The sequence below is a fragment of the Coturnix japonica genome, chromosome 3 (assembly GCF_054131305.1).
Source record: "Coturnix japonica strain WE chromosome 3, WE-NBRP24, whole genome shotgun sequence".
Lineage (NCBI taxonomy): Eukaryota > Metazoa > Chordata > Aves > Galliformes > Phasianidae > Coturnix > Coturnix japonica.
Genome location: NC_140665.1, coordinates 13739226 through 13764747, shown reverse-complemented (window position 1 = coordinate 13764747; position 25522 = coordinate 13739226). Strand labels below are relative to the sequence as shown.

The 25522-nt window shown below is 50.1% G+C and overlaps 1 protein-coding gene across 3 annotated transcripts in view; it reads right to left on the bottom strand.

The window, feature by feature from the left end:
• LOC107310894 (inositol-trisphosphate 3-kinase B) overlaps positions 1-25522 on the bottom strand; it is a 48115-nt gene that overhangs the window by 5981 nt on the left and 16612 nt on the right. Inside the window, exons 1-4 of one of the 3 annotated variants that reach the window (XM_085542771.1) lie at positions 20470-20665; positions 3165-3264; positions 2811-3024; positions 1239-1443 (exon numbers count right to left, since the gene is read on the bottom strand). In XM_085542771.1, coding sequence (XP_085398897.1) covers positions 1239-1443; positions 2811-3024; positions 3165-3264; positions 20470-20475 — 525 coding nt within the window. In that variant the 5' untranslated portion in view covers positions 20476-20665. Of the gene's footprint in view, positions 1-1238; positions 1444-2810; positions 3025-3164; positions 3265-17815; positions 18133-20469; positions 20666-25522 lie in introns of those variants that run through there. The other 2 variants (XM_085542770.1, XM_015856978.3) reach the window with 2 other exon arrangements.

Sequence of the window (25522 nt, the reverse complement as noted above, 5' to 3'; positions counted from 1 at the left end):
CCTCAGCAGGAAAGAAAGCAGGGGGAGATTTGTGGTTGAATGTTCCCAGAACGGAGGAGATGCAGCATCACAACACAACTCACCAGGCTCCAACAGCCACAAATCAGCATAAACTGCTAATATTTTAGCTTAGGGGAATATAAGCCAGAAGCCAAGGGATTTAAGGAGAATTACAGTAATTAGAGCCTTGATGAAATTAGGCAGCCCCTAGCTGCAGTGGCAGGATTACCCCTGGAGGTCAGCACTTTCCAACATTTTAAAATTAAAGGGCTGTCTCACTGCTTGGAAAAACTCCACTGCCAACACTGTGCTGCAGCTCTTACAACTGACTAAAGCAGGGAACAACTCTCCTCCATCAGCCCAGGCTTTTATGTCCCTCCACAGCGCTTTCTGGCCTGTGTGGGAACAGGATTTGTTGTTTTGGGTTGTTGCTTTTTTTACTTTTTCATTTCAAGAATTTCATATACGACCTGTTTTTGCTATAAAGTCCAAAAACGTCCCCAAAGCACAGACTGAGAAGCACCACTGGAGGCCAAGGATACATCAAACTGGCCTATAAATAGGCAGATACTCTTGATTATAGCATGTAAGCAGGGAGAAGAAAAGAAGAAAGAGTGCACATGAGCTCGAGCCCCAGCTGGCCCACTCCCTTTTTATATAGCTGCAGTTTTATAATAAGCACCAGTAATGGGAACTAGGCAAAGGGTAGGAAGGAGCAGCTCGTGGCGTGCTTGCACATGCCTGCAGCAGAAAAAGGATTTCAGGAGCTGGAGATAGTAGCAAAGGGCTGCCTGACCCATCGCAGGCACTGCAGAGAGCTGCTGCAGACAGCAGCCCAAGCACAGCAGAGGCTGGGGCTTCTCATGTTGCTGAATGCTGGGAAATGCTGCAAGGGGCCCAGCCCCAGAGCTGCTCCTTGGGTGTGAGAGCATGGTTGCATTAAAAAGAATGAGATGAGCTCTGCTGGACATGAAATGCATCTCCAGAAATAAGCACAGCAACTCAGAGCAAAGGCATTGCCCAGCTGCAGGGAAAAGCAGAGTGGCTGATTTAACAGAATTATGGCTAAAACTGTCACCTTTCATTGATGCCCTGAGCTCAGCTGAGCTTTCAGAAGAGCACCAATATGGCACTGTTCCACTATCAGCCTGCTCTGTGTGTGCATACTACCGTGAGTAGCTTTGAAAAGCCCCCCAGCAGCTCTTCCTGCTGGCTGCACACCCATCGGGCAGTCTCACCTTTATCCCCTCAATCCTGAAGCCCAGTGTGGCTGTGGAGCTGATGGTCTCCCTCCACTGCATGTAACGGGGCTTGGTGACTGCCCGCAGCACGTTCTCCTCTTCAGTAGGAGCATCGGGGTCCACCTCAATCATCTTCTGGTACATGTCTTTCCTGAGGCTTGGCTTCTTCCGGGCCTTTATCAGCTCTTCCTCCAAGTATGTTCTGTAAGGAGATGGGGGAATATCAGCAGAGCTACGAACATCTTTAAAAATCATCTTAGAAGGTCTATTCCAAACCTTTCTATGATTCTGTGATCCAGTTTACACCTCAGAGCTATAGTCCTGCTGAAATCAGCATTCCATCATCAACATCTGCTCCTTACCAAGGAACCAAAGCCAGCCTAAAAGATTATTGTGGTACAAAGATAATCTATGATAAATGGAAAATATTCACCAATATTGAAATCTTACAGTGAACTCCACACAAGAATGATCTCCAGATTAAGAGATCCTGCCTTAGTGGCAGTCAGCCCTTAAGTGAGATCTAGGAGAGGTGCAGCCAGGTTCCACCCCTTTCAGTAGCACAGCTGAATTGCCTTCACCTGTGCTCCCACAGCTGACTCATTGCTTGCCTCAGGTGGTTAATCTGAGGTTCAGGCTGTGATCAGCAGTTTCCCATACAGCTACTGATGATTTTATCCAGTATCTATCTGGTTTAACTGGACCATGTAGCAAAAGCTTCTGTACAATAAAGAGAAGTAGAAGGGATGTAGCTCTGACCAGGTGCTCACTATCACCCTCAGGACTCCAGGGTGCAGCTGGTTTTAGGGATTAAGGGGCTGTAGGGGAGTGTGTAAAGAGCTCTGCATCCTCTGGAGGAGCAACTCCACATGCCAGAATGCACTGACAGAGATTTTCTTCACTCTGGCAGGCTAGAAACCTTCCTCCAGAAAACAAGACTTCCTTCAGCAGCAATGAGCCATTACACAGCTCCACTTGCCACTCTCAAGGATGCCTCAGCTGAGACCAGCTGGTATTCAGGCTCTCTGCAAACATCTTGCCAAGCCAGGAGAGATGTCTCTGCAAAACAACTCAGGAGAGACCTTATCTGTCCCCTCCTTTCCCATATAGCTAAACTTCACATTCCACACTCCACGCACAGCAATGCAGAAGTGCTGAGCCCTCTGCCCAGGTTGCTTGCAATAAAATCTCAGCAAGGAATGTGTGGTTTACAAAATGCAAGGGGAGGATGCTGAGCAGCCCCTGTGGGATGAAGTTTGTGTATTTCTGATGTTTCTCTCAGAGGAGAAAATGATTATAGAGTAGCCATCCTTAGTGCAGCAGCCCCTTTGAGAAACACTGCAGATAAAAAAGCTTCAGCTGCCATCACCAAACCCATGACATCGGGGCAGGCAGAATAAAACAGGAGAATAGAGAATCAGTGTTCTCAGAAATGTCGCTAATACCGCTCTCTTCATGCTGTTGGCTTAGCTCTGGCTGGAGGTGGTACTCTCACCTGTATGCTTCAGAGGATTTCACCCTCTGCTTTCAGTATTTTAGAACTCAAGCAATGCCCCCAGAGTCACTCACCTGACCCCCATCTTGCAGTCCATAACACAGGGGGAGTCAAATTCAGCTAGCAGATCTTCCATCTGGTTGTATCGCTCCCCGTCCTTCATGACATCCCCGTGGTAGGCAGGAACGTAGGGCTTCAGGACATCGTTCATCAGGCGGTCAAGGCAGCGCTGCTCTGATTCACAGTGCTTCTTCAGTATCCTGCCATTGGCTGCCGCCTTGAAACTACCTGAGGGTGACAAGAGACCACGAGGCACTAAATCTGGGTGTGGGGTGGCAAGGAGCCTCCCCAAACCAAGAGGGGCAGCCCAATACATCAGAAGTATCTCCATGACTGAAAGAGCCCCTGGCATTCCCATTGCTCTCTACCTGCGTGTCCTGCAAGCTGGATCCAGGGATACTTCTTCTTGAAGGACATCACAAACGGGGACCAGTGCACCATGTTCTTGATCTTCCGCCATGATTTGCTCTGAGGAGAAAAAAACCGTGAAGGTGAATGCAATGTTTTAAGCTTTTACTGTCCATAAAGTCACTCCAGGCAGCACGTGGCCATCTTGGACAGAGCAGGAGGCACCAGAGCCAGCACAGAATGGAAAGCAAATAGAGAATCTGCTCTTTTCCCATCACCCTGCGCCAAGGCAGAGTCACTGGGCCTCAGCACTACATTCAAAAATCACGAGTAACTTCTGTAAAGTAGGCAGCCTTTCTTCCAGCTGCTTCTGATGATGACAGCACAGCCATACGCATCACCTTGTCTCTGATCCCCCGTATCCCAGCACCACGAGGACATTTGCCCATCTTTGGGAATGCATGACTGCTGCAGATCACAGCAGACCAAGTGGGGAAGGGAGCCCAAGGTTCCTCCTGGGGCACAAAGCTCCACTTCGGACCCAGTGGGTAGGAAGAGACACTCACACATGCAAAAGCTCACCAAGGCATTTTTTGCTCCCCACTGAATGACAGCTGCTTTGCTTATCAGGTTTACAACATGCCCACGTCCAGCCTGCCCGCTCTGGCTGATCAGTAACCACGTTTTGGAGAAGAATTCCCTCCTGATGCGTTGTGTTCTTTGCCAGATGGATTGTACAAAACTATTTACATTACTTCAGTGAGAGTGTCATTGGATATATGAAAACCTCTCTTGAAGGCGTGCTCCTTCCTGGGGAGAGGTTTTCCCTGGATTGTTCTGGGGAACACACTGCTAACAAAAGGCAGCGACAATGGAAAAATGCCTTCTTGTAGAGGAGGAGACAAACAAGCTTTATCCTGGCCACAAGGAGCTACTGGGTTCAGCTGGAAGTCCACAGATAAATTATCCTCACTTGCTCCACTCCTAATGCATGTGAGGGAGCCTTCCAGAAGGGCCCAGTAATATCTTCCTTGTGTTTGGAGAGCTGGCCTCTGTTCCAGTAACACTTTGCAGACAAGCGGAGAAGAGCCAGCAGCCCCAACTTGCAGCTTGGATGCTTGTCTGGAGTGAACTCACAGCACAGGAATCCATGCTGGGAACTGCTGACATGTTTAAAAGGATAGGAAGGAGCCAGACAAGGATGTCAGTGTCTGCAGTGTGGAAACTCCACTGAGTTACACGGCACTGCATCCCAGCCCTGAGGCAGCAGGGCACTGCACAGAGCAGGTAGGGGGATAGAGGTTGGGAGCAAAGTCCTTTCCCCATCCCCTTCCCCCTTCCCAGCCAGGAGGTGAAGCTGGCTCTTCCCCAGGGCAACTGCCTGGTACCAGGAGCATCCAAGCACACACTGGTACCAGTATGTGAGCACAGCAGCTTGACACAGAGCTCTGCCACAGTGGGTGACACCAGGCATCCCCTGCACCCCTCTGCACAGCAGCTTTGCTCAGCAGCATGGCTTGCTGGCCTTGGCAGGGCAGTTCCCTACCTGACATGAGGATGGATGTTTTTATTTCCAAGCGCTGTGCCAGAACTGGTGTGCTGTAGCTGTTCTTTGTTCTGCTCTTGGCAGAGAGCGAGAGGAAAGCTGGGGGGGCGGGGGGGGTCCCTCTTTTTGTTTTTAAAATAGAAACATCAAGTCCTGACAGATGTCATGAAAAAAGAGTGAGGAAAAAACTGAGGGAGTCTGGACCCCAGATAAGCTCAACCCACCTCGTCTGAAACAAAGAGAAGGTATCTTGGTACCCTACAGCAGCTCTGTAAGTCCCTCAGCCTCAGGAAAACAGCCAAGGCAATTCAAGATTTTGTTTTTCAGGGGTTACAGCTCTGCAGCTACAACCTTGATGTACATCAAGATGCTGGCAGAATGAAGCCAAGGGTCCCCTGGAGCAGTGCAAACCACTGGTCCCACTTTGCTAGGGCTGCCCAAGCCCTCGGTGTGCTTGGCTCACAGAGACCAGCTCTGAACTGAGTGTACTCGGTGAACAGGGTGAATAGGGGTCTCCTGCTCTGTTAGGATGCAAAGGGAGTGCTCAGCCACTGTCACTGCTGAAATCTTATTTGCCCACAATGAAGTGAGCAGGCGGCACATCATGCCAAGAGCTGAACACGCTTGTTTTGTTTGGTCAGAGCCCGTGCCATACATGCATCACTTACAGCTGCTTGTGGCATCATGACACCCCGCTCTCCCCAAATTCCAGCCCCCAGCTGCTTCCCCTCCCCAAAAACTCCCAAAGCTGTGCTGGCCAATTGAGCTCTCACAGCAGCTGCATGTAGCCTAGATAAGCAGGGGATGTGCAGAAGGTGTCCAATGCAGTTTGACACTTTGAACATCAGCACATGCTGATCCATCAGCTGCTATGCAGCAATTTAGTGACTGAAAATAAACGTGGTGAGGAGCAGCAACATTTGCACTCATCATTTGCTACATGGAAATGAAGATGAGCACCTGGCAGAGCCAATTTCTGCCTCTGCTTTCTCCCAGCCCCTCATCAGCTCATCCCATCTGTGGCATGGTGAACAGGACCAGTGGAGCTGAGCCCTCCTGGACAGGACCCACAACTAGGCAAGGAGAGAGGAGAGGAGTGCTGGGAAAACAATTTAATCTTCTCTGTGTTTAACTTTGCTTATCTGAAGCTTAAGGCAAACGCCAGGCTTTCCCCGTCTGTCAATAGAGCTTTATACGGAAAGAACAACATGGGAGAACTTAGGCCAACCCAGAAGGTCAGAGGATACATTGTGTTTAATTAGATTAAACAAAAAAGTGACTGATGAGCTCAGTCCTCACTGCACATTTTCCCCCTGGCAGATGGCTTTCCTCTCGTGCCTGCTCAGGGATATGGGCTCTTCTGGCCACTCCCTTCCCCTTCTCAGAGCTGGGTTCGGTTGGTGCTATGGGGAGCTGTGGCTGCTTTCCCTTCACTGTGCATCGAGACAGAGAGATGGGCAGAAAACAATTTCATTTGTTGGAATTATCATAGAATCTGTAAGACTGGAAAAGCCGTCTAAGACCATCATGTCCAACCACCAACCCACCTCCATCATGCCCACTAACCCCTCAGTGCCACATCTCCTCATTCCTTTAACACCTCCATAGACGGTGACCCCACCACCCCCCTGGGCAGCCTGTGCCAGTGCATCACCACTCTTTCTGAGAAAAACTTCTCCTAATATCCAACCAATTATGGTTTCCTATGGTTTGACAGGACTGAACATTCCTGGAAATAGCTGGAGATGGATCCTTTTTATGCGCTGCTGGAGTCAAGGTCATGCAGCTGGAGCGTGACGCCTCACTGCTGAGCTGGGCTGGTGAGCTGCTCCTTGTGTCTGCAGCCTTGCGGTTTGACAAACAGCAACTCAAGCAGCTGAGGAGAGCAGACTTTGCACTGGAGAGGCCTCCTTTGCAATAAATAAATACATGGGGCAACGTTTGCCCGCAGAGTTCACTCCGTGTCGGCTTGCTCAGGGGCCACACGCACACAGCCAAGGGAAAGGAAGCCATTTCATTTTCCATGTTTAAAAGAACGAATGCGTTTTCTTTTGGTCTTTAGAAAGTAGTTAAGGTCTCCCTAGTGATGGCTGTTTCCCTTCGCTCCATCGGGGAGGCGAGGAGGCCAGCTCTGCTCAGTGTTCAGGGTACTGGTGGCAGATGGCAATGGGGCAGGGCAGGCAGGGACCTGCATGCTGCCAGCGGCCTCCTCTGTGCCCTCTGCACACAGGATCACTGCTGAAACCACTCATGATGTGCTCCAGGTCGCTAACAAGGAGCTCAGGCTGTGCCCTGCTGCTGGGCAGCCTTCTGAGAGGGGAGCCCTGCCAGCCCAATGTCTTACGCAGTCTTCTTCCAATGCAAACCGCCCACATCCACACCAATGTGGCCGAAGTTGCTGCCTTCTCTGCCATCTGAGGGAGATTAACACGAGTGACAGAGGAGCCTCGGCCAGAACACAGGGAAGCCAGGAACATCTGCTGGGATCATCGAGAATTATTCCAGCCTATTGGAAAAAAACAGGAGCTCATTGCAGACTCCCCCTTCCTGCCTACGATGCTGGAGAGGAGAAAGCCCAGATGGGTGTCCGTGGTGCTTGGAAGCGGCCTTCCCTCTGACAATAGGAGGAAGCCCCATTGCTGTGGGACCGGCAGCAGCACCCGGTGTGCGGAGATGGTCGCAGCCTCCCCCTGTTCACTCACGGTGCACAGTGATGTGTGGGCATGTGCAGGGGGCTGAATCAAAAGCATCGGGTGCGAGAGAGGCAGAAGTGGCCCTGGAGCTGCGGTTGTCTCTGTGAGTGTTGCTTCCCGACTGGCAGCCTCCCCTTCAGTCAAGGCAAAATCTTCCTAGCACAAATCAGTCATAACTGGCTTTCCAGTAAAGCTGCATGAATTAATTGTATGCATTAGGCAAGTCCAGCCCACTTTCCTGAGAGGGAACCGATCCAGATCTCTGGAAATGTCTTTGTTACTCATTAGGTACATACAAATGACATTTGTTAAGCAATTTTCAGCTTAGAGTATTCAAGGGAAACAGTTGGTCACTTCTGGTGGACTGCTGGCAAAGTCCTGTGCTGCTGCTTCCCCAGCAAGCAGCTCCAATTGGTGCACATGCTATACATACAAAGCTCCGGGAGCATACTGTCCACAACCATCAGGGCTACACAAGCAAGATTCTGCAAAACCAATGCCACGTCATGAAAGGTTAATGATGCAGACTGGAAATGCACCCTTCTACCAAGAAAAAGTGCAATACTCTTGAGAGTGGCCTAAGTGCTGGAGGCTGCAGGAGGAGCACACGGAAGGGGAAAAGTCATGGTGAGGGCTATGATAGTTTGCTTAGAATAAATATGTTTTTTAAAATTAGTCATCAGCCCCAACCACGCCTGCATTTACTGTGTACACCGAGTGTAAAAAGCTGGTTTAAAAGAGCAGTTATGAGTTTCATAAACACAACCAAACCATAAAGCTGAATGTTCAACATGCATGACCTTTTAATTTGCCTTTAAATCAGTTTAGCACTTTCATTTGCGCTTGGAGCCCCTTGTGTTTGGATAGCACTTTGACGGAGCAAAGTGCTCTGTAGACTTTATTGGCTCTCACGTCAGAGAAGCTGGTGCTGCATGGCTGGAGGAGCCCCTGCTGACACAGCAGCTGCTGAGAGCACCAACCTGCCTCAGCCACAGCTCCGTGGCTTTCCAACCCAGCCTTGTGCCGACATGCAGGGCTGGCACAGGGGAGGAAAAAGAAGATTTCAGTTGTAAAGTCCTAAGATACTGAAGAAGAACCGTGCTGATACTAAAATAGCACTGTGCTCAGGACAGCGTGTCACCCTGCAGGGCTGAGGCTGGTACAGGCACATGGGGGACATGCTGGGATGTGGAACAGTCTCAGAGGAGCTGGACTCAATGACGCTTATGGGCCTGTTCCAGACTGTGGTATCCTGTGATTCTATGATTCTAAATGAGAGGAGTCTGCCTCCCGCACGCTGTCATCCCCATCCTGGCATGTGGGAGCAGAGGGTCCGAGCAGCCCAGCAGTGTTGGCACCATGCTGGCTGCACACAGTGCACCCAGAGGTGACCCAGCCAATTCAGATTCCTCATTTAAAGAGTGAGACCTGAAAATGCACATTTGCCTTTTTCCTTTTTTTTTTTTTTTTTTAAGTGAAGTAGTTTCTAAACTAAATATTTCTCTTGAACGAGGCTGTATTTGAGGCGAGCAGCAGCAGCCAGGCACGCGGCATGGCGTGGTGTCTGAGCACATAACTCCAGCACCAGCCTCTGAGCGCCGCTTTAGCAACAAGCAGCTCCCCTCCAACAAGCTGTGATATCCTTTCAAGAAGTAGAAATGGCGGGTTTCAAGTTAAAATCCAAATAGTCTTTCCCAGAACAGCCCTATCAAATTTGAAGAAAAGGCTTGAGCCATTTTCTGGTCCAAATAAGGACAAGAAAGTGAAGGGTAGGAGGCTGTTATATCTAGCCATATAATCACAAAGGCGCTGGCGGATGCGATACAATGAACCCATTATAAACGTGGGTGGAACAAAGGCAGAGTTTAGCTCATTGTGTCTTAGCATTTCTAAATATATTTTCTCTTGGGGGAAGAGGGAGTGAGAAGAGAAACGAACGTAGGGAAGGTGCCTGGTTCTCCATATGACTGGGGCTCGGCAAGCCCATATATGCAAGGCTGTCACTGTGGGCAGCAGCAAATCCTCCTGCTGAAGGAGACTATGTTTAGCTCTGAGGGTGAGGGAAGCAGAAGAGGAGGTAGAAAAATTTAGTCATCTTCCCTCAGACACTTTGTTGTTTGTTTACTTCAGCAGCACTTGACTTAGTCACTAGGTCTCCAACAGGCTATTTTTAGTATTTTTATTTTTTTTCAAAGAAAATAAGAGCAAAAAGAATCTCCTCTCCACGTAAGTGGGGTGATTTGGAGACAGTAAGCGGCTAATGGCCAGGACTTCACCCTGTAGGAGTGCTGCAGAAGCCCAGGAGCGGGTCTGTCAAGTACAGGAGCCTGCTGGCATTTGACAGCAGCAGCAAGAAACAAAAATGCTGAGTGCAAGCGTGACCAATAGCTGAGCACCTCCAGTGCCTCAAGGGTCCATGCCCAGCGCCTGCTCCTGATTCCTATTCTCCTGCCCCCCCAGAGAGCAAGCCTGCTGGTACAGCAGCAACCTGGTACACTTTCCAGTCAACTCACAAAGGGTTTTCTGGAGGTCTCAGAAGGCACCCACGGAGCTCACAGCTTCCTGTTTCTTTAAGTAAAGCCTGCGAGTAAAGCTTAAACTTTACTACAAATAAGCATAAGCAGGTCCCTGTTCCTCATTGTCATTTGGTACCATACAGCGAAATGCGCGTTGTTAGCCTACAAATAGGAAATGCTGCAGCAGTGTTGGAAAAATTGGGTGTTTTTCCTGTACTAACACAAGCACAATGGCCAAGTGCCAGATGCCTCTGCCCCTTCTTTGAAGGCCGACGGAATTCCTTGCAGAGCTCCTAAATTCCTGCTGCGTTAGCACCCAGCAGGCTCCAGCCACATGAGCAAGCCCTGGTATTTCCTTGTTCTCCCTCTCCACTCTGCTAAGGGTTGGGGGATGCTGAGTGCTGCGTCCCATCACCTTGCCAGACAGACAGCCCTGCGCGCCTATGGCTGAGCTGAGCGCGGGCGGAGGTTGCCAAGGCAGCGGGTGACGCACAGCTGGGCCCCGCTTCTACATTTTTCCATTACACGGTGTTGAAGCTTGCAGAACAGGAGGTGGCTTTCTTGAGCAAGCTATCGAGAGATCAGCAAGACGCGGCAGGATCCTGCAGGGCGTGCTGCATGCTGCTTGCACTGAGTTTGAATGAAGAAGCACACGACGGAGCCAGAAACGTGCCTGATGCAGAGTTAAGAGTGTGTGTGTGGTTCAGGTCTGGCTGAACTACTGCACTTCTCAGAGCGTTCTGAAGCAGCACTGCGCGGGTGTGGGATGAGCTACGTCCCAGATTGCAGCTCCTAATGACAACCACCACTCAGCTCTCCACTCATGGTGGCCCTGGGGTCACGTCCCCCCAGGAGATGTTTGTTGCCCAACTAATTGCAGACTTCTCCTGATTGCTCTGCCATCCCCAGGGCCTGGACGTGTGAGAGTTCATCCACCACCCACTGGCCAGAGCTGTAAGGCACCAGGCACAGCAAGTCACAGACCACAGAGCCTCAGACAAGGGCAGAGAGAAGCTAACAAGCCAGACATTGGACATACCAGCTGGGTACAATTTTAGCACTTCGGGGATGCTCTCTAGCAGCCTCACTAACTATTCAGTGTTTTTGCAATCTCATTTTAGGATGAGAGTTAGCATTTCCTCTTCAGTTCAGCCACTGCTGCTGTGTTAGCAAACCTGTTTGTGTATCCCCCATGTGCAGAACCAAAAACCTCGGCATCTTGTCCCTGTGAGGCATCTTGTGCCCCACAGACTCACTGCATCCCTGATGGGTACTGAGAGGCAGCTGCTGTGGCCACCAGCCCCCACGTGTACCAGTATGCTGGCTGTAACACAGACATCCTTTCACAAGAGTCAGGGACCAGTGGAGAATTAAAGCATTTGTCCAGTGGTATTGAATTAAGAGCCTTAAGCAGCCTCCTCTTCCTGGACAAGAACAGAAAAGGGAAAGGAAAAAGCACAAAAAAAACCCCAACTCCACAGGCATTTCTATGCTGTCAGGTTGCTCCTGTTGCTGGTTAGAAATGGAAAGAAGTGACAGGAAGTTGATTTCATCTATGGGATGACTGCTGAAAGCTCCCCATGCCTCCTTTGGTGATTTCCTAAGTGAAAAGGCAGCCCAGCTCTAAGAGTGCTGAGAACTTCACAGCCTCACACTGAGTGATACCAGGATCAATCAGAGATCAACGTTACCCATTGACACTTCAGCTTAGAGCTAGATGCGTTCTGGAGACTTTGCCTCCCCTGCCCTGCTGGCTAGCACTATTCAGAGCCACTGCTGGCAAGCGAAGGAGAAGATCCTACACTGTTAATGAAAACAAAGCCACAGCTACGTGCAATAGTGTAGGGCAGCCAGAGCCGGGCTTCTCCAGGAATACAGTGCCCAAGGTTCCTCAGCCTTAGGAGTAAGGAGGTGAGATCTGCAGAAAAATAAGCTGCGCTGTTTTGCAAACAGTCCGTCCCTGTCACCTGGGGTGGAAAGCTAACCACAGCAATGTTTGCATTTTTTTGCATGGGACCATTTGGGATTCACCGTTCTTTCACCTGCACAAACATCGAGATTCTCTGCATTAAAAGCAAGTCAAGAAGGAGTGGCATTCCCAGTGTGACAGGAATTACTGAAAAAAACTCCATTTGCTCCCTTTCCAGAATGCAAAGCTCTCCCAGCTGTTGTCATCACAAACCAGTAGAGTCCCAGTGACACCACCATTGGTGGAGGATGTACAGCAACACACTCATAGAACCACAGAATAATCTGAGTTGGAAGAGATCCTTAAAGGCCATCTACTGCAATTGCCCTGCAATGAACAGGGACACCTATAGCTCAATCAGGTGCTCAGAGCCCCTTCCAGCCTGACTCTGAATGTCTCCAGAGATGGAATATCCACCATGTCCCTGGGCAACCTGTTCCAATACTTCTCTATCCTTATTATAAGAAAAAACTTCTGTCTGTCCACTCTAAATCTCCCCTCTTTTAGATTGAAAACCTTTCCCTTTGTCCTATCACAAGAGATCCCACTAAAGAGTCCATCCCCTTCTTTCTTACCATTTCCCTTTAGATACCTTTAGGCTGCTACCAGGTCTCTCCAGGGCCTTCTCCAGGCTGAACACCTCAGAGCTCTGCACAAGAGCTGTACAAATATTGTGGCTAAATCCTTCCCATTCTCAGTCCCAAACATCACTGTGTGTGTAAAAACCATGTGGCTCCTGAGCATCCATCCAGCTACTGCCTGGCTGGTGGCCACAATTCGATCAGAGCAGGAGGGACACCAGCACCCAACAGGGCCAGATGAAGCTGGAGCTCACAAGGGCAGATTTAGAAACCTCATGAAAGCTGAAGCTGGATTTTAAAATGCAAAGAAAGTCACATGGCTGATGCACCCATAGAACCATAAATCTGCAAATAAAAGCCTATCACTTCTGCCAGTGAATGCTAAGGGATCATGAGCACAGTGCAGCCCCTCTCACCAGGTTGTCACATGGCCGTAAGCATGGAAGGTGCTCTGCTTCATTCAGCTTATAAACAAGAGCACATGTTTTGTGTAGTAACAGCCAGTCATTCTGGGATGGAAATGTTTATGTGTTGGAAATAGTGTCACACTAATGGACCAAGGTATTCTAACAGCCAGCCCGTTAGAAGTACTAACAAAAGGCGTGTTGAGGAGGTGATTATTTGTGACACAGTCTGACACCAGCAAAGTAATCACAAGGCAGCGACTGGCACGGCCTGGAGAGCAGCTAGATTTGGAAGTGGTAGGGGAATTCTGCTTTCCTTCAGAGAAATGTTGTTAAAAAGGGGTCAGCTAAAGCATCTGGAAAGTGGCAGCGATGGCAAGCAGCCAACAGTCTCATTTGGAAGATGCTCTCATCCCATTAAAACATTGTTAATTTGAGTCCAAGCAGCTTCAAAGGCAAGGAGCAGAAGCACTCGCAGGAGTGAGGATCTGGACAAAATCAGCAGGGAAGCTGCAACTGCACTGCAACAAGAGCTGGGGATTAGCAGCAGCTTCGTACAGTCTCTCCTGCCCCTGTGGAAGGCTTTAAGTGCTGGGGGACAGGTAATGCATGTGTGGAGCATATGGGATACCTTTATCCTGTTGCAGAGACAGTTTAAATAACTTTAACAGGAGCTGTGCCAAACACCTACAGTTTTCAAAGCACAGAGGTGCATTGCCTGACTAAAATTTAACTTTGCAGCAGTTTTGCTCCATTTAAATGAAAGACGTATACCAAGTTTGTGCCTTTCAGCCCCTCAAGAGAGCATCCCACGCCAGCTGAGCATCCCCTACTCCGTGCATCCACAGCTGAAGACGTTTCCCTCCCCAGCCCACTGCTATTCCCCACAAACACAGCTTCTCCTGCTCATTCCCTAATGGACACTGAAGTGACATGCTCAGCTCTATCTTTAGCATCCGAGAGAGCCAAGAAATAGCTGCAGGATCCCCATGGCCCAGGGCACCCCGCACTGCCAGGCACGATGCCATCAGCATGCCCAGTACCAGCCCTGCCCATGCTCCACCAGCAGCCAGAGCCCGCCGTGCTATCACTCTGGCACACTCCTTCCCTCCTTGGCAAGACAGGCCAGAGCTAAACTTTTCCATTGAGACGGTAAACAAAGACTTCGCTTTTCCCCTCCATAATAAAGTTTAGCCCAGGAAGTCACATGAATGCAGCTGCATCCAGCATGTACATCCAAACCAGCCCAAGCTGCTGGCAGGGTATGGATATACAAAACCTGAGTCAGGACAAAGCTCTGCCTGGGAAATGCACTTTCATCCATGCGTGGAAGTGCACCAGAAGGAGCCTGGTCTCCACAGTCAGCCTGAGGACCAAGGCTGGAAAATCACCCTGCAAAGTACGTGTGTTCTGGAGTATGAACAAACCATGAGCAGTTTGCCTTGGAGGCAGCAAGGGATTTACTGATGGTCATTTTGTGCTATTAAAGCAATAAATCAATTCATCAGTCAGCCAAAAACCAGGGCAAAGAATGTGAACTTAGGGAAAACAGGAAGACAGAAAAGTGTTATTAGACTAAAGTATTTTCCAGTGATGTTTAGAGGCAGTTCTGAGCCCAGCACCACAAAACCTGCTACTTCTGAAGCAATGCCAGGCTCTCCCTGCAGCTATTGTGCTTTCTCTGGGCCTGCCCACCCTGCACAGAGCTGTGCAGGCTCCAGAACACTGGGAAATTCATCCAGCGCACTTGGAGGAGGAGGCATGTGCATGTCCTTTTCCCTTTCCAGGGAGGAAGGCAAGAAAACAGCACGATGTGCTGACTCAGCTGTCTGCTTGGCTGAGCCCAGCTGCCCTGAGCCTGCATTTCGTCTGCTGAAAAACAATTTCCACCGATGCCCGTATTACTGCATCCCCACTTGTGCTCCTTTGCTTACCTCTCTTCCTCTTTTCTGGATGTTTTCCAGTGGAGGACATCACCCCAGTAACAGCGGACGTTTGGGAAAAAGGAAAGCAAAGCTCTGACCACCAGCCCATCCCTGCTTTCTGAACTCAAGAGCCCGCTACAATGCATACTTACAAGGCATTTGTGCCGCAGTGTGCTGGAGATAGAACACCATGGTGACGACCCAGCTGATGGGAAAGGAGCACTCAGCCCTGGTGACTCCTCCAGTCACTGAAGTAGCACTGCTTGTTGATGTAACCAGGACTGACTCAGTGGGAACAAGCCCCCAGGGAAAGGTCCTTCTGAAAAATTTGTTCCTATTATTTACTCTGCAGCTTAATCAGGCATCTCCACAGACAAATCAGCAAGTACCTCCCCTCCTCGCTTACTGAAAATGAGGTCATTGGCCCTGATTCATTTACAAAGAGCTTCCCAGGAGCCCAAGAAAGTGAGCTCTCATCTTCTGCATCCTGGGACTGTCATCACCTAAAGCGCATATTTGAAGTGTCTGAGCCTGAAAAAGCAAGTTCTGCCTTTCTTCTTTTTTTTCCCCAGGACACGCTCACTTTTCCCAGGACACACTTAGTGCAGCTGCAGATGACAAACCGAGAGAGATGAGAACACGCATGTGTTGCTACATCTGCAAGGGAAGTCAGGTGGTAATGAACTGCACATCCACACCACATTCATCCTCGAGATTTACTATCAGGCACAAAGCTCTGACAAGGAAATATCAAGATCTGGCTTTGTTCTCCCAGCCTGATGCAAAGCTTTCCTTGAACTTTAAGCTTCTGTCTTCACTGTTGAGCAGTAACATCTGCTACTTCCATGGGATCCAGAAGAAACTTTGTAAGAGCAATCTAGCAGCCAGCCCTTTAGTACAACATTTCTGAGCTGCAGGGCAACCATATTAAACCATGTTGTTTTCAACACACATGCACACAGAGCAGAAGAACAGGAAAGGCAGAGGCTCTGACACCTAAAAACCTCTTGTTTGAGGCACTGTTTTGTGCAAGTGCCATTTGTTCAAAAGTAAAATCCTAAACCCACATTGAATAAACTCAACCATTGCTTTTTAAGAAGTAATGCAAAGCCACCCACCCTCTGATCAACCTCTAGCTAGACACACATCCCTGGCTCACTCAGAGACCCTGCTCTCCTGTCCCCATCAGCCCTGTGCCTCCCAGGGGGCACCAGAACAGGACTGCAGCCCCCAGGCTCCAGCAATAAGGGATGCTTTCACAGAAAGCAGTTCAGCTGACAGCTGAGCCACGGGCAGCCAAACTGATGGAGAAGAACACCACAGCTACCCAGAGAAGCAGATCCTGAATGCTGCTCTCACCTGGCAGGTTTCCCGGATTGCGCAGCTTCCTTGGGTTTTGCCTTAGATTTTTGATAAGAGACTGACACAAGGAGTTCATGTACAAAGGAACCGTGCTATGCAAGAGCAGCGCCTACATGAGCACTAACGCCTTTGGATCAGGCATGCAAGCGCTTTTATCCACAGCCCATTGCACACAGCAGCTTCATAAGCTGCAATCCCAGTTTGCGTGGCAGCTGCTGATCTCTGCCTCCTCCCTCTGCCCCCATTTTGCTCCATCAGAGCACCTACGTGCAGGAATCCTGCAGGAATCCATCGGGGCTGAGATAGCTGCCGTGGCCAGCAAAGAAACCCAGAGCTGATGGGAGGGGAAGGGACAACAGGGCCACACAACAGGTTTGAGATCTCTGCTTCTGGGTTGTGCCCCATGAGAAGCCGTGGAGGTGCTGGAAAAGCATCACAACCTGGCAAGCCTCAATTCTAGTGTCTTATAATGGCCAGGCCCCTCAGACAGAAGCCATGGGCTGGCACCTCCCTGTTTCCCTGGCTGTGCAGGTGATAGAGGGGTGCTTCACATACACTGCACCAGTGCCTGGACCAGCAGGCAGAGCCATTGCTCTCCTCTCCACCATCAAATCCTGCATTTCACGCCCTATCCGTGCACACTTGGTCCCTCCTGTTTTCCTGAGAAGTGTGGCAAGTGCTTATCCCTTTTTCTCTTGCTTCAAAACAAACACCCACACCCAGCATTTGCCAACCCCAGTGGCGTGGGTTGTGCCTCTCTCCATCCCTGTCACCATCTGTGGGCAGCTGCTGGCACCACTGAGGGCTGGTGCCCTTGGTGTTGGTGCGGGGCCCTGAGCTCTGACACTACCAGAGCAGGGGGCAGGCAGGGTGACCACGGTCTTTTGCAGCCACACCAGCTTGCATATCACAGCAATGTGTTTCCAGAGCACTCCAGAGCAAAGAGCAGGGGGGTGAAGGGTGATGGGAAGGGGATGGTGCTGGTGAGGATGTGTGGGGAGGAAGGCAGAGCGGCTCTTTGCCATTAGAGCCAAGCACACCTCCTGCTAAGTGAATGCCCTCAGCCTACCAAGCTCCTTCCCCACCTGCTTAATTCCAAAGAACCCTGACCGGCAAAACAGTTCCTTATAACACTTGGTTTGGTGAATCCCAGCTATTGTTAAGAAATAAAAGTACCCTGCAGGTCAAGCTGGGAAGATCTAAACTGAGAGGTGGTGGGGTACGAGGACACACTTTTCAGGATGCAAGTGCATTAGGCAAAGGGAAAACCAATGCAGAAGTCTAATGGCAGACGACAGAGGCATCACAGATCATGTTCAGAGGCTGCTAAGTATACCCTTTTATGACTGACAGCCTTTTTTATTGTGTGAATAAATGAAATCAAGTAACTTTCCCCCCACTGTTCACTAACTCTCATCTGCATCTAGACAGTAATCCACAACTTCCCACAGCAAAATGCTGTGCGCTGTGAGAACAATCCCCTCAACCCCCCTGCGAGCCTGTATTCCCAGCACCCCCTGAAAGCAGACCTCTGCCCTCCCACACCACCCTTCTCAGCAGCACCGGGGCATTCTATCTCCCTCCCCCACTTCTCCCAGTTCTATCACAGAGCACCCGCAGCATCCCAGCACTGCCAGCACCTCCTGCTCCTCCCGCTCTGTCCCCACAGCCCTACCTGAGACAGGAGATCCCATAAGAGCTGCAGCAGCCCATTGTTGCTGTCTGTCCCGGGGCCACCCTGCATCGCAGTCCTTCCTGCCAGCAGCTCCAGGAGTTGTGGTGCCCAAAAGCTAGGTGCTCCTCTGCCTCATGGTGCACCCACCCAGCTCTGCAAACAGCTCTATGCTGTGCCCCAGTGGCTTTATAATTCTCAGGTGGCAATTCCTTAAGCTAAAGGCAGTTTTCCCACAGGTTTCCCGGATCTTCTGTATAAGGCTATTTGCCATGAATCAAACAGACTGCTTAGTCACCTCTGTTTGTCCAGCCAGTGCCAAGTCAGAGCTGCTATTTCACAGCATGTACTGTACAAAGTCATCAGTTCCTGTAAATTGGATGCAACACAGCAAACTGAATTGTATATTGTTTTCTATATTGCCCTGTTCTCTGCCAGACTGGACAAAACTTACTTTACGGTCATAAATAAGAGAAAGAATAAAAACAAGCTAGGAAGTCATGTCAGAGCTGGTGGGAGGTGTCTGACTGGGTGCTGCGTGTGTCTGAGGAGGGCTGACTAACACTCCCGAGCTTGTCACAGGCAAGGGATCAATCACCAAAGCCAGTGGTTTTGACTCAGCGTTACAAAATTGGAGTGCCAGCGGGTGAGGAGAGATGAGACAGTATCCAAATTAAGAGCTGCTCTCCACTCTTGCCTGTTTCAAAACAGGGTTTAAAACACAGGTGCCCAAAGTACTTGGATTTGTACAAAAGCATCTGACACTGTCCCAGCTGATATCTGGGACTCTAAATAGGAGAGACCTGGATTTGATGGATGGACCACTTTGTGGATAAGGAATTGTCTGGATGTTCAGACTCAAAGAGTGGCAGGGCAGTGGGTAACAACCCTGCCCACAGCAGGGAGTGGGAACTGGATGGTCTTTAAGGACCCTTCCAATCCATAACATAAGGATTCTATGGAAGTCAGTGGATACTAATGAAAATGCTGGCTTCTCTGCCAAACAGCCATGCTAAAACAGAGTGCACTTGAATTGGCTGCCAGGGAAGCTGTGATGGATGCCCAGGACATTCATTATTCCCATGGAGCTGTCAGCCCTGGAAGGGAGGCAGTGTTTACCAGCCCCAGTTCTGGGCGCATCCCACAGCCCCCAGCACAGGGTCCCCATGGCTGCAAACATGCTGACCAAACGTGCTCAGAACACAGTGAGTCTCATTTAAACAAAAGTGCACCTTCACCCCAGCTGGGGGACATGCCAAGCAGCCCAGCTTGTTTGCAGCTCTGCTGTCACCTCCCATTCCCTGCTTTTGCTCCCAAAACAGGGCAGTTCCTCCGGTGCTTGCAGTAGTAGTGGGGCTGCATCCACCTCCACAGTCCTAACTGTGCATCTTTTCTGGGCAATTAAATTACATCAAGCTCTTTCTTTCCTCTTGTTAAGTTTTCTATCTCAGTTCTCCTTCCTGTATTGATTATGATGTTTGACCAGTGTGACATTTAAATTCTTGAAAGCCCTCTGGCAGAGGAGGAGATATAATCAGGAAAGCACGCGTAATAATGTTGTGATAGCATTTAAAGTAAACAGGAATTGGAGCTTGCCTGTGGTACATCCTGTACAATAAAAGGACAAAAAGACAAACCATTGCCACTAAAACTGTATGCAGAGCACCTAATAAAACCTTCTGTGTTTCAAAGGCACAAGAACTCTCTGAATGCTCAGAGGCACAAGTCAGAGAGGCTGCGGGCAGAAGGGAATGACAAAAGCAGCCAAACCACTTCACAGAAGGACACAAGGTTAATAAGGAGATTGCAGAGCCCTCATTGGCACTGCCAGTGCGTGGGTTTAGTGGCACTGACTTGCCAGAGAGAGAGGGCAATGAGAGATATTGGGGAAATTTAGAGAAGAATCAGTACTAGCACAACTTTTGGGAAGGAATCCAAATGCAGAGAAGCAGTGCTCAGTACTGGGAGCAGCAGCCATGCTCAGCAGCTGAGGGCCTAGCACTGAGCTTCCTCCAAAGTACAGAGCTGTTCTGCCTCCAGGGCTACAGCACCCTCTAAACAGCACAGTGCTCCCATCAGCTGCCAGATGTAAACAAGTCCCTGTCCAGCTGTAATCCCAGTTTGGGAACAAAGCATCCAATAAGCCTAGATGGACATTTCATGCTGAAAACAGAAATGCAAGGGCAGACAAGATGTCCCCTACTGACGGAGGCACAGCCTGAGCCTCCTCAGAGACAGGTCCTTGCAGTTGAGCACCCTTGTGCACCCAGCAATCAGCCTGATGGCAGCAGGGAGACATCAAGCAGAGCTGGGCATCAGCATGAAACAGTGATGTTGCAGGGGACACTGCTAGCTCTGAGTCTTGTAATGAATGCTGCACACAGCCCTGCCAGGCTGGTCCATGACTAGCCATCCTAATGAGGAGGCTTTCTGTGCTATGTTTTGTTGGCGAGCAGCACAGAGGTGCTGTGGGTTTAAAGGTTCACTAGCTCTGTCTCACTGCTCCTCCTTGTTTGCTTCTATTTTGACCTCAATTACTACAGCAACTAGGGATGCTTGTCATTTTTGTGAAGATAAAAGCAAAGGCAAACTTTATACTGGACCAAATCCTGACATTCTTTTTCAGTTTCTAGAATCATTATTTGGAAAAAGCTTACCTTCATTACAGTTTCATCAAGAGCTTTGCTTTCCAGTAAAGACGGAGGGAAAACTGAAAGATGGTTTTGGAACTGGATCCACGTGGTGCAAATGCGATGCAGATGCCGCTAACACACAGCTGGAAGCACTCACACTGAACGCAGGAGCAGACAGAGAGCATGTCACTTATGGTCCCTCCCACATGGCAGCGCCTGTTCCCATCTACGCCTTGCACCATGACGCAAAGGATGTGGCTCACTCCGTAAATCCCTTCTCATGTCATTTTCATCATCCCACGATGAAAAGTTCATATCTTTGGATCTGAGGGTTGCTGGAAGCTCCAGAAGTTGAAGCAGTGGCAATGCTGGTGGCCACTGCACTGCAGCTGTGCTGCCAGCGTGTGTGCTGGTGCTTGGGCATGCATGTGCCATGGGTGCTCACAAGCTATTCCTGTCACCCCTCATGGCTGCAGCACACTGAGCAGCTGCACAGCAAGAAACAACATTCATCTGCATCAGACAGAGAGCTTTGGTTTTTGGGTTCTGGATGTCTGTGTGTATGCACTTGTGCTCTCCTTTCCCCCTCATATCACTTACACTCAGCCTTGCTTAAACACAAAGGTCATCCACCTGCACATTACTGCATCTCATGTCAACTGAAAGGGGTGGCAAGGGAAGTGGAAATCCGAACAGGAAATCTGTATGTGCCAGTTTGAGAGTTGCACAGAGATGTTTGTATCGGGGCTACCCTGCCTGCCCCCAGAAGGAAGTGTACTGCTGCTCTTTTCTTGCATGAGAGGCTAAGGACTCCCCTGCTGTGAGGTGATGCAAAACTCTGCAGTCACACATACCCTGAAACATCTGCTCTGCTGACCAGCTTCATCTGCTACAGCAGCTACTGTGGGAGGTAAGCAGAGAAAGAGGAAGGGAGGTGAGGGCCCGGCGTAGCCGAAATAATGAGGGCTGTAATTCATGGAGCTAATTGTAGCAAGGAGCTGTATAGACCCTTGAATCAAACTAAACATGGAAAGAGATGAAACTCCCTCAGGACTAGAAATGCTGCCTCTCCCCAGAGCAAAGCCCAGGCCAGAAAGCAGTCAGTTGTCAGAGACAAGCTTTATTGCCCCATGTGTGCAGCAGAACCCAGCTGTGAGCTGGCAGAGCTCCTAGAGCCATGGGATGCTGAGAAGAGCCAGTCCCATTCCCTATGGGGGAAGATCCCAGCAAAGGAGAAGGGAACTTCAGCAGAAATCCTGGCACAGACTGAAACTCTGGGGTCATAAGAGGGCAGTGCCAGAGGACCCATCCAGGAGAAACACATTTTATTGGACTGAGGAAGCAAAACGCCACATTTTGCCCCAGCTCCAGCAGAGGACAGGACAAAGGCAGGGAGCACATCCCTTCCCATGGGACCATGCAGCCCACTGGTGCCAGACGTGCTTCCAGCAGAGCTGCATGGCCTGTCCAGATCAAGAGGTTCAGATTGTTCCAGATCAATAGTGGGATCAAGAGGTCCCACTAAAATCACACTTCACATAGGTCAGTGGGAATGCAAGCTGGTCCCCAAGCCCCCTCAGGACTAATAGTGCTACCTCCAGCCCATTAGCTCCCTGTTCTGAGGCCAGCACATTGGCTTCACCTCTAGAGCTAAAACCAGAGACCAGGAAAGGTGCTCTCAATCTCTCAGCAATGCCCACGTAGATTCCAAGCTCATCATCTTTCCCAATTAAACCTTCCCTTAAACAGAATCACAATGAAGGCCATGCTGGTAATTTTTAGCCCTACTTCACTTTTCTTTGCTTAAAAAAAAGCGATTTAAAAACCCCTCCTGAAGAAAATGCACCTTCCCTCCCTGCAGGCCGAAGACCCCAGCTGTGCACTGTCAAACAAACATCCCATTACCTCGTTTCTCTCAGATTCTCTTTATTTTCTGCCATAAAGCAATGCAAGCGGCACAACCTTTCTAGCTAAAGCTGCAGGAAAGGGTGGGGTTTTGAATGCAGCCCAAGCCGAGCGTTATTTTTGCAACCATTTGAGATAGCAGCCAGACCCTCGGCTGAGAGCTGTGCTGAAACAAAGACAGCCCGGGGGCTTTGCATTGTGGAAGGCTTTGCTCCCCAGGCCCATGGGTGGAGGATGCTCAGGGATGCCCTGCGGCTGGCACCTTCCTGGAGCAGCCATCCAGCAAAGGCACAGGCTTTGCATGATGTGTACTGGAGTTTACACCATCTATGGGGAGAAATGCCTCCCGTTTGGGTCCTGTTCCTGAACTCATTGGCCACAGGGGGTTGTTGTGCAATGCCACCCACACAGTGCAGAAATCCTGTCTGGTTCCTTTCACATCATGAGCTTATGGCGGCTGTTGAAAATCCACAGAAAGTCAGGAACTGGCTTACTGGGATTTTGTTGATCCCCTCTGAACTTCAGCAAATGTAGTTGGACAACACCCCACAGCTCTGGTGAGACGTGGCTGTGGAAATACAGGGACTGCAGTCCCTGTGCAGTCCCATGAGCTCTACCAGCAAGTGATCTCAAGACTGACACTGGCCCTTAGAAATTCTTGTCTTGAGAGACCCCGGGGGCACAGAAGCGAATGAAAGCATAAAGAAAACTAACTGCACAAATAGGATTTTTAACACACCTGGTGCCTGAGAATGAACTGTGCACCTTGCTGATGTTAGTTCTGACAAACACGCATCTTCCAAGACTAAGAGCTTCCCCAGAGCATCACATGCTGGGCATAATTACTGAGAGTGAGTTTGGGATGCAATCTTTTCCAAATGCTCTTACAGGTGCAGGGAATGTGGCAGCCTGTAATAAAGGATGGAGCAATAGAGGAGTTTGTTTACGACCGATCAGACTTAAGCACTGAAAGTGTTTGCCAGCATCACCATAACCTGATTTAAAATCTGTTCTCTTCCACAGTGGAAGAACAAGCTCAGGCATCACCAGAGGCTCTCAGATTTGCAATTACTGTAAGCAGACTGCTGCTTCCCATGCACAGAAATACCTTCACAAGCTTTCCTACAAACAACCCAAAGCCTCAGCTACAGTCAGAACTAAACTGCACGCACCCCTCCTTGTGAACCCTTTGAGGGCAGTGCCAGGTATACGCATGTGCACACCACTGTGACAAGAATGTGAAAGGTGAGCCAAGGCACCTGGAGACCTAATGGCAGAAATTGGGGTTGGGACAGCAAGGAGCAGGGAGCAGGCTGGGCAGCGAGAAGGTGCCTGAGGAACTGCAGCCTGCTCCAGTGCCACGGTCCAGTTTTACAGGGTTCAAGGTGCAGAGGAGTTTTGCACAGAAGATGGGAGACATCCATGTCTCAGGCTGGTCTGTGCTGCACCTTGCATGTACAAGTCCCACACCTGGGTCCATGCACATACACACAGCAGGCATGAATACACACAGCTCTACAGTGTAAGGCCGTGTATGTTCATTCATTGTAATATTTTGTCCTCAGGACTGCAATTAATCTCACCTATTTTTAGACATGTTCAGTGTAGATGATCGCACTGATGCAAGTTAACTCCTTTTACAGTCAAGGCACTGCTCGGCCACAGTTGTGCTCACGCTGTGCATGCAGGTCACGTCAGCTGTGCTCTGCAGGGCCTATTTCTCAGCTCAGATTGAGCTTCTCGCCACAGATCCCACTCCAGACATCACTAAGTGCTCTGAAAACCCTCCGAGCTCTCCTTGCTTTCCCCTGCACCTCCACAACACATCTTCCCACTCCATGCAGCTTTCCACATGATTTTTTCTTTCTCTTTCCTCCTCTTCCTCCCCTGGTCAGCTGCTGCACCCAGCTTCCATACGAGCTCCCCCTCTTCCTCCATCCCAAGCCATGCATCCCTCCCATGTCTGCCCGTCATGGCTGCACTGCTCTCTGCACCTCTGCTCTGAGCACCGCAGAGCTCTGCCTGCACCCCAAGGTGCCCACTTGCTTCCCTTGCCCCACGCACCCCACATCCCCTGCCGCTCTCCACGCAGGCTCACCCCATGCAGCCGCCTGCCGCCATCCTGGCTCTGCCCAGCCTCCTCTGGGTGCTGGTGTGCTCTGTGCACAGAGAAGCTGAGCTGCAGGGACGCCTGTGATTTACACGTGGCTAAAGCAGATTCCCAGATGGCTTCACAGCTTCCCCTGTATTCTCTTCAGTCTTCCTGGCCCCAGTGGTCATTTCCCTTTTCTACCTGCCGTTCCCCTTCCTGCCCGCCTTATCTCTCTCTCTGACCCTGTGCTCCCACGCAACACTGTTCCCTCCCTGCAGCCACCCCGTCCCACTTGCCATGGGCACCCTTACAGACCCAGGGGCCCCCTACACGGTATCCTCTCTGCTTTGCAGCTCCAGCTGGCCCCCACCTGCCTTCTGGTGTCCCAAGAGGAGGACAGCCAAGAGGGCGATCAGCAAAAAGCTGGGGGGTGTCTGCCCTACACTTCACAAAACCCCAGATAAAAACAATATTCGGAAAAATGTTGTGCTCTATTTCCAGCTGCAGCGTGTGACCCTTTGTATGCTGCTGGGAGAAAGGCGAATGGAACAAGGAAACGGTGACATGATGGGACAGAGAAGAAGCAGTTTTGGGGACTGAGAGGACAGAGAAAAAGGGAAAAAGGAAACAGGAAAAAACAGGTAGATTCTTAGATGCACTTGGCACGCCTTTACAAAAGTTGCACTTCCTTTGAATTATTGGTGCTGGAGATATTTTCAGCCCAGCTCCGCTTCCCTTGAAAGATGAACTTGGCACACATTCAATTCTCGGATGAGCTATCAAAACATGAAAGAAGTTGCAAGTGTCACTAAAATGTAGGACCGGCCTCTGTTCTGAGAGCAAGAGCTGCGCGTCTTCCTCTCACACAGCAAAATGGTGTCCCCCATCCTCTCCCTCCCTCCTCACAGATCCCCGGCTCCCCATGCCCAGCTACCAATAACTGCAGGTTTATTTTAGCTCCACGTTGCACAGAAGCTGTTGCAAGGATCCCAACCGCACTGAGAGATTGACTCATCTGACGCCTGACTCCAGGACACCAAGGGAAAGACTTCTGCTTCACCCCTGGTTGCGCGTCATGTG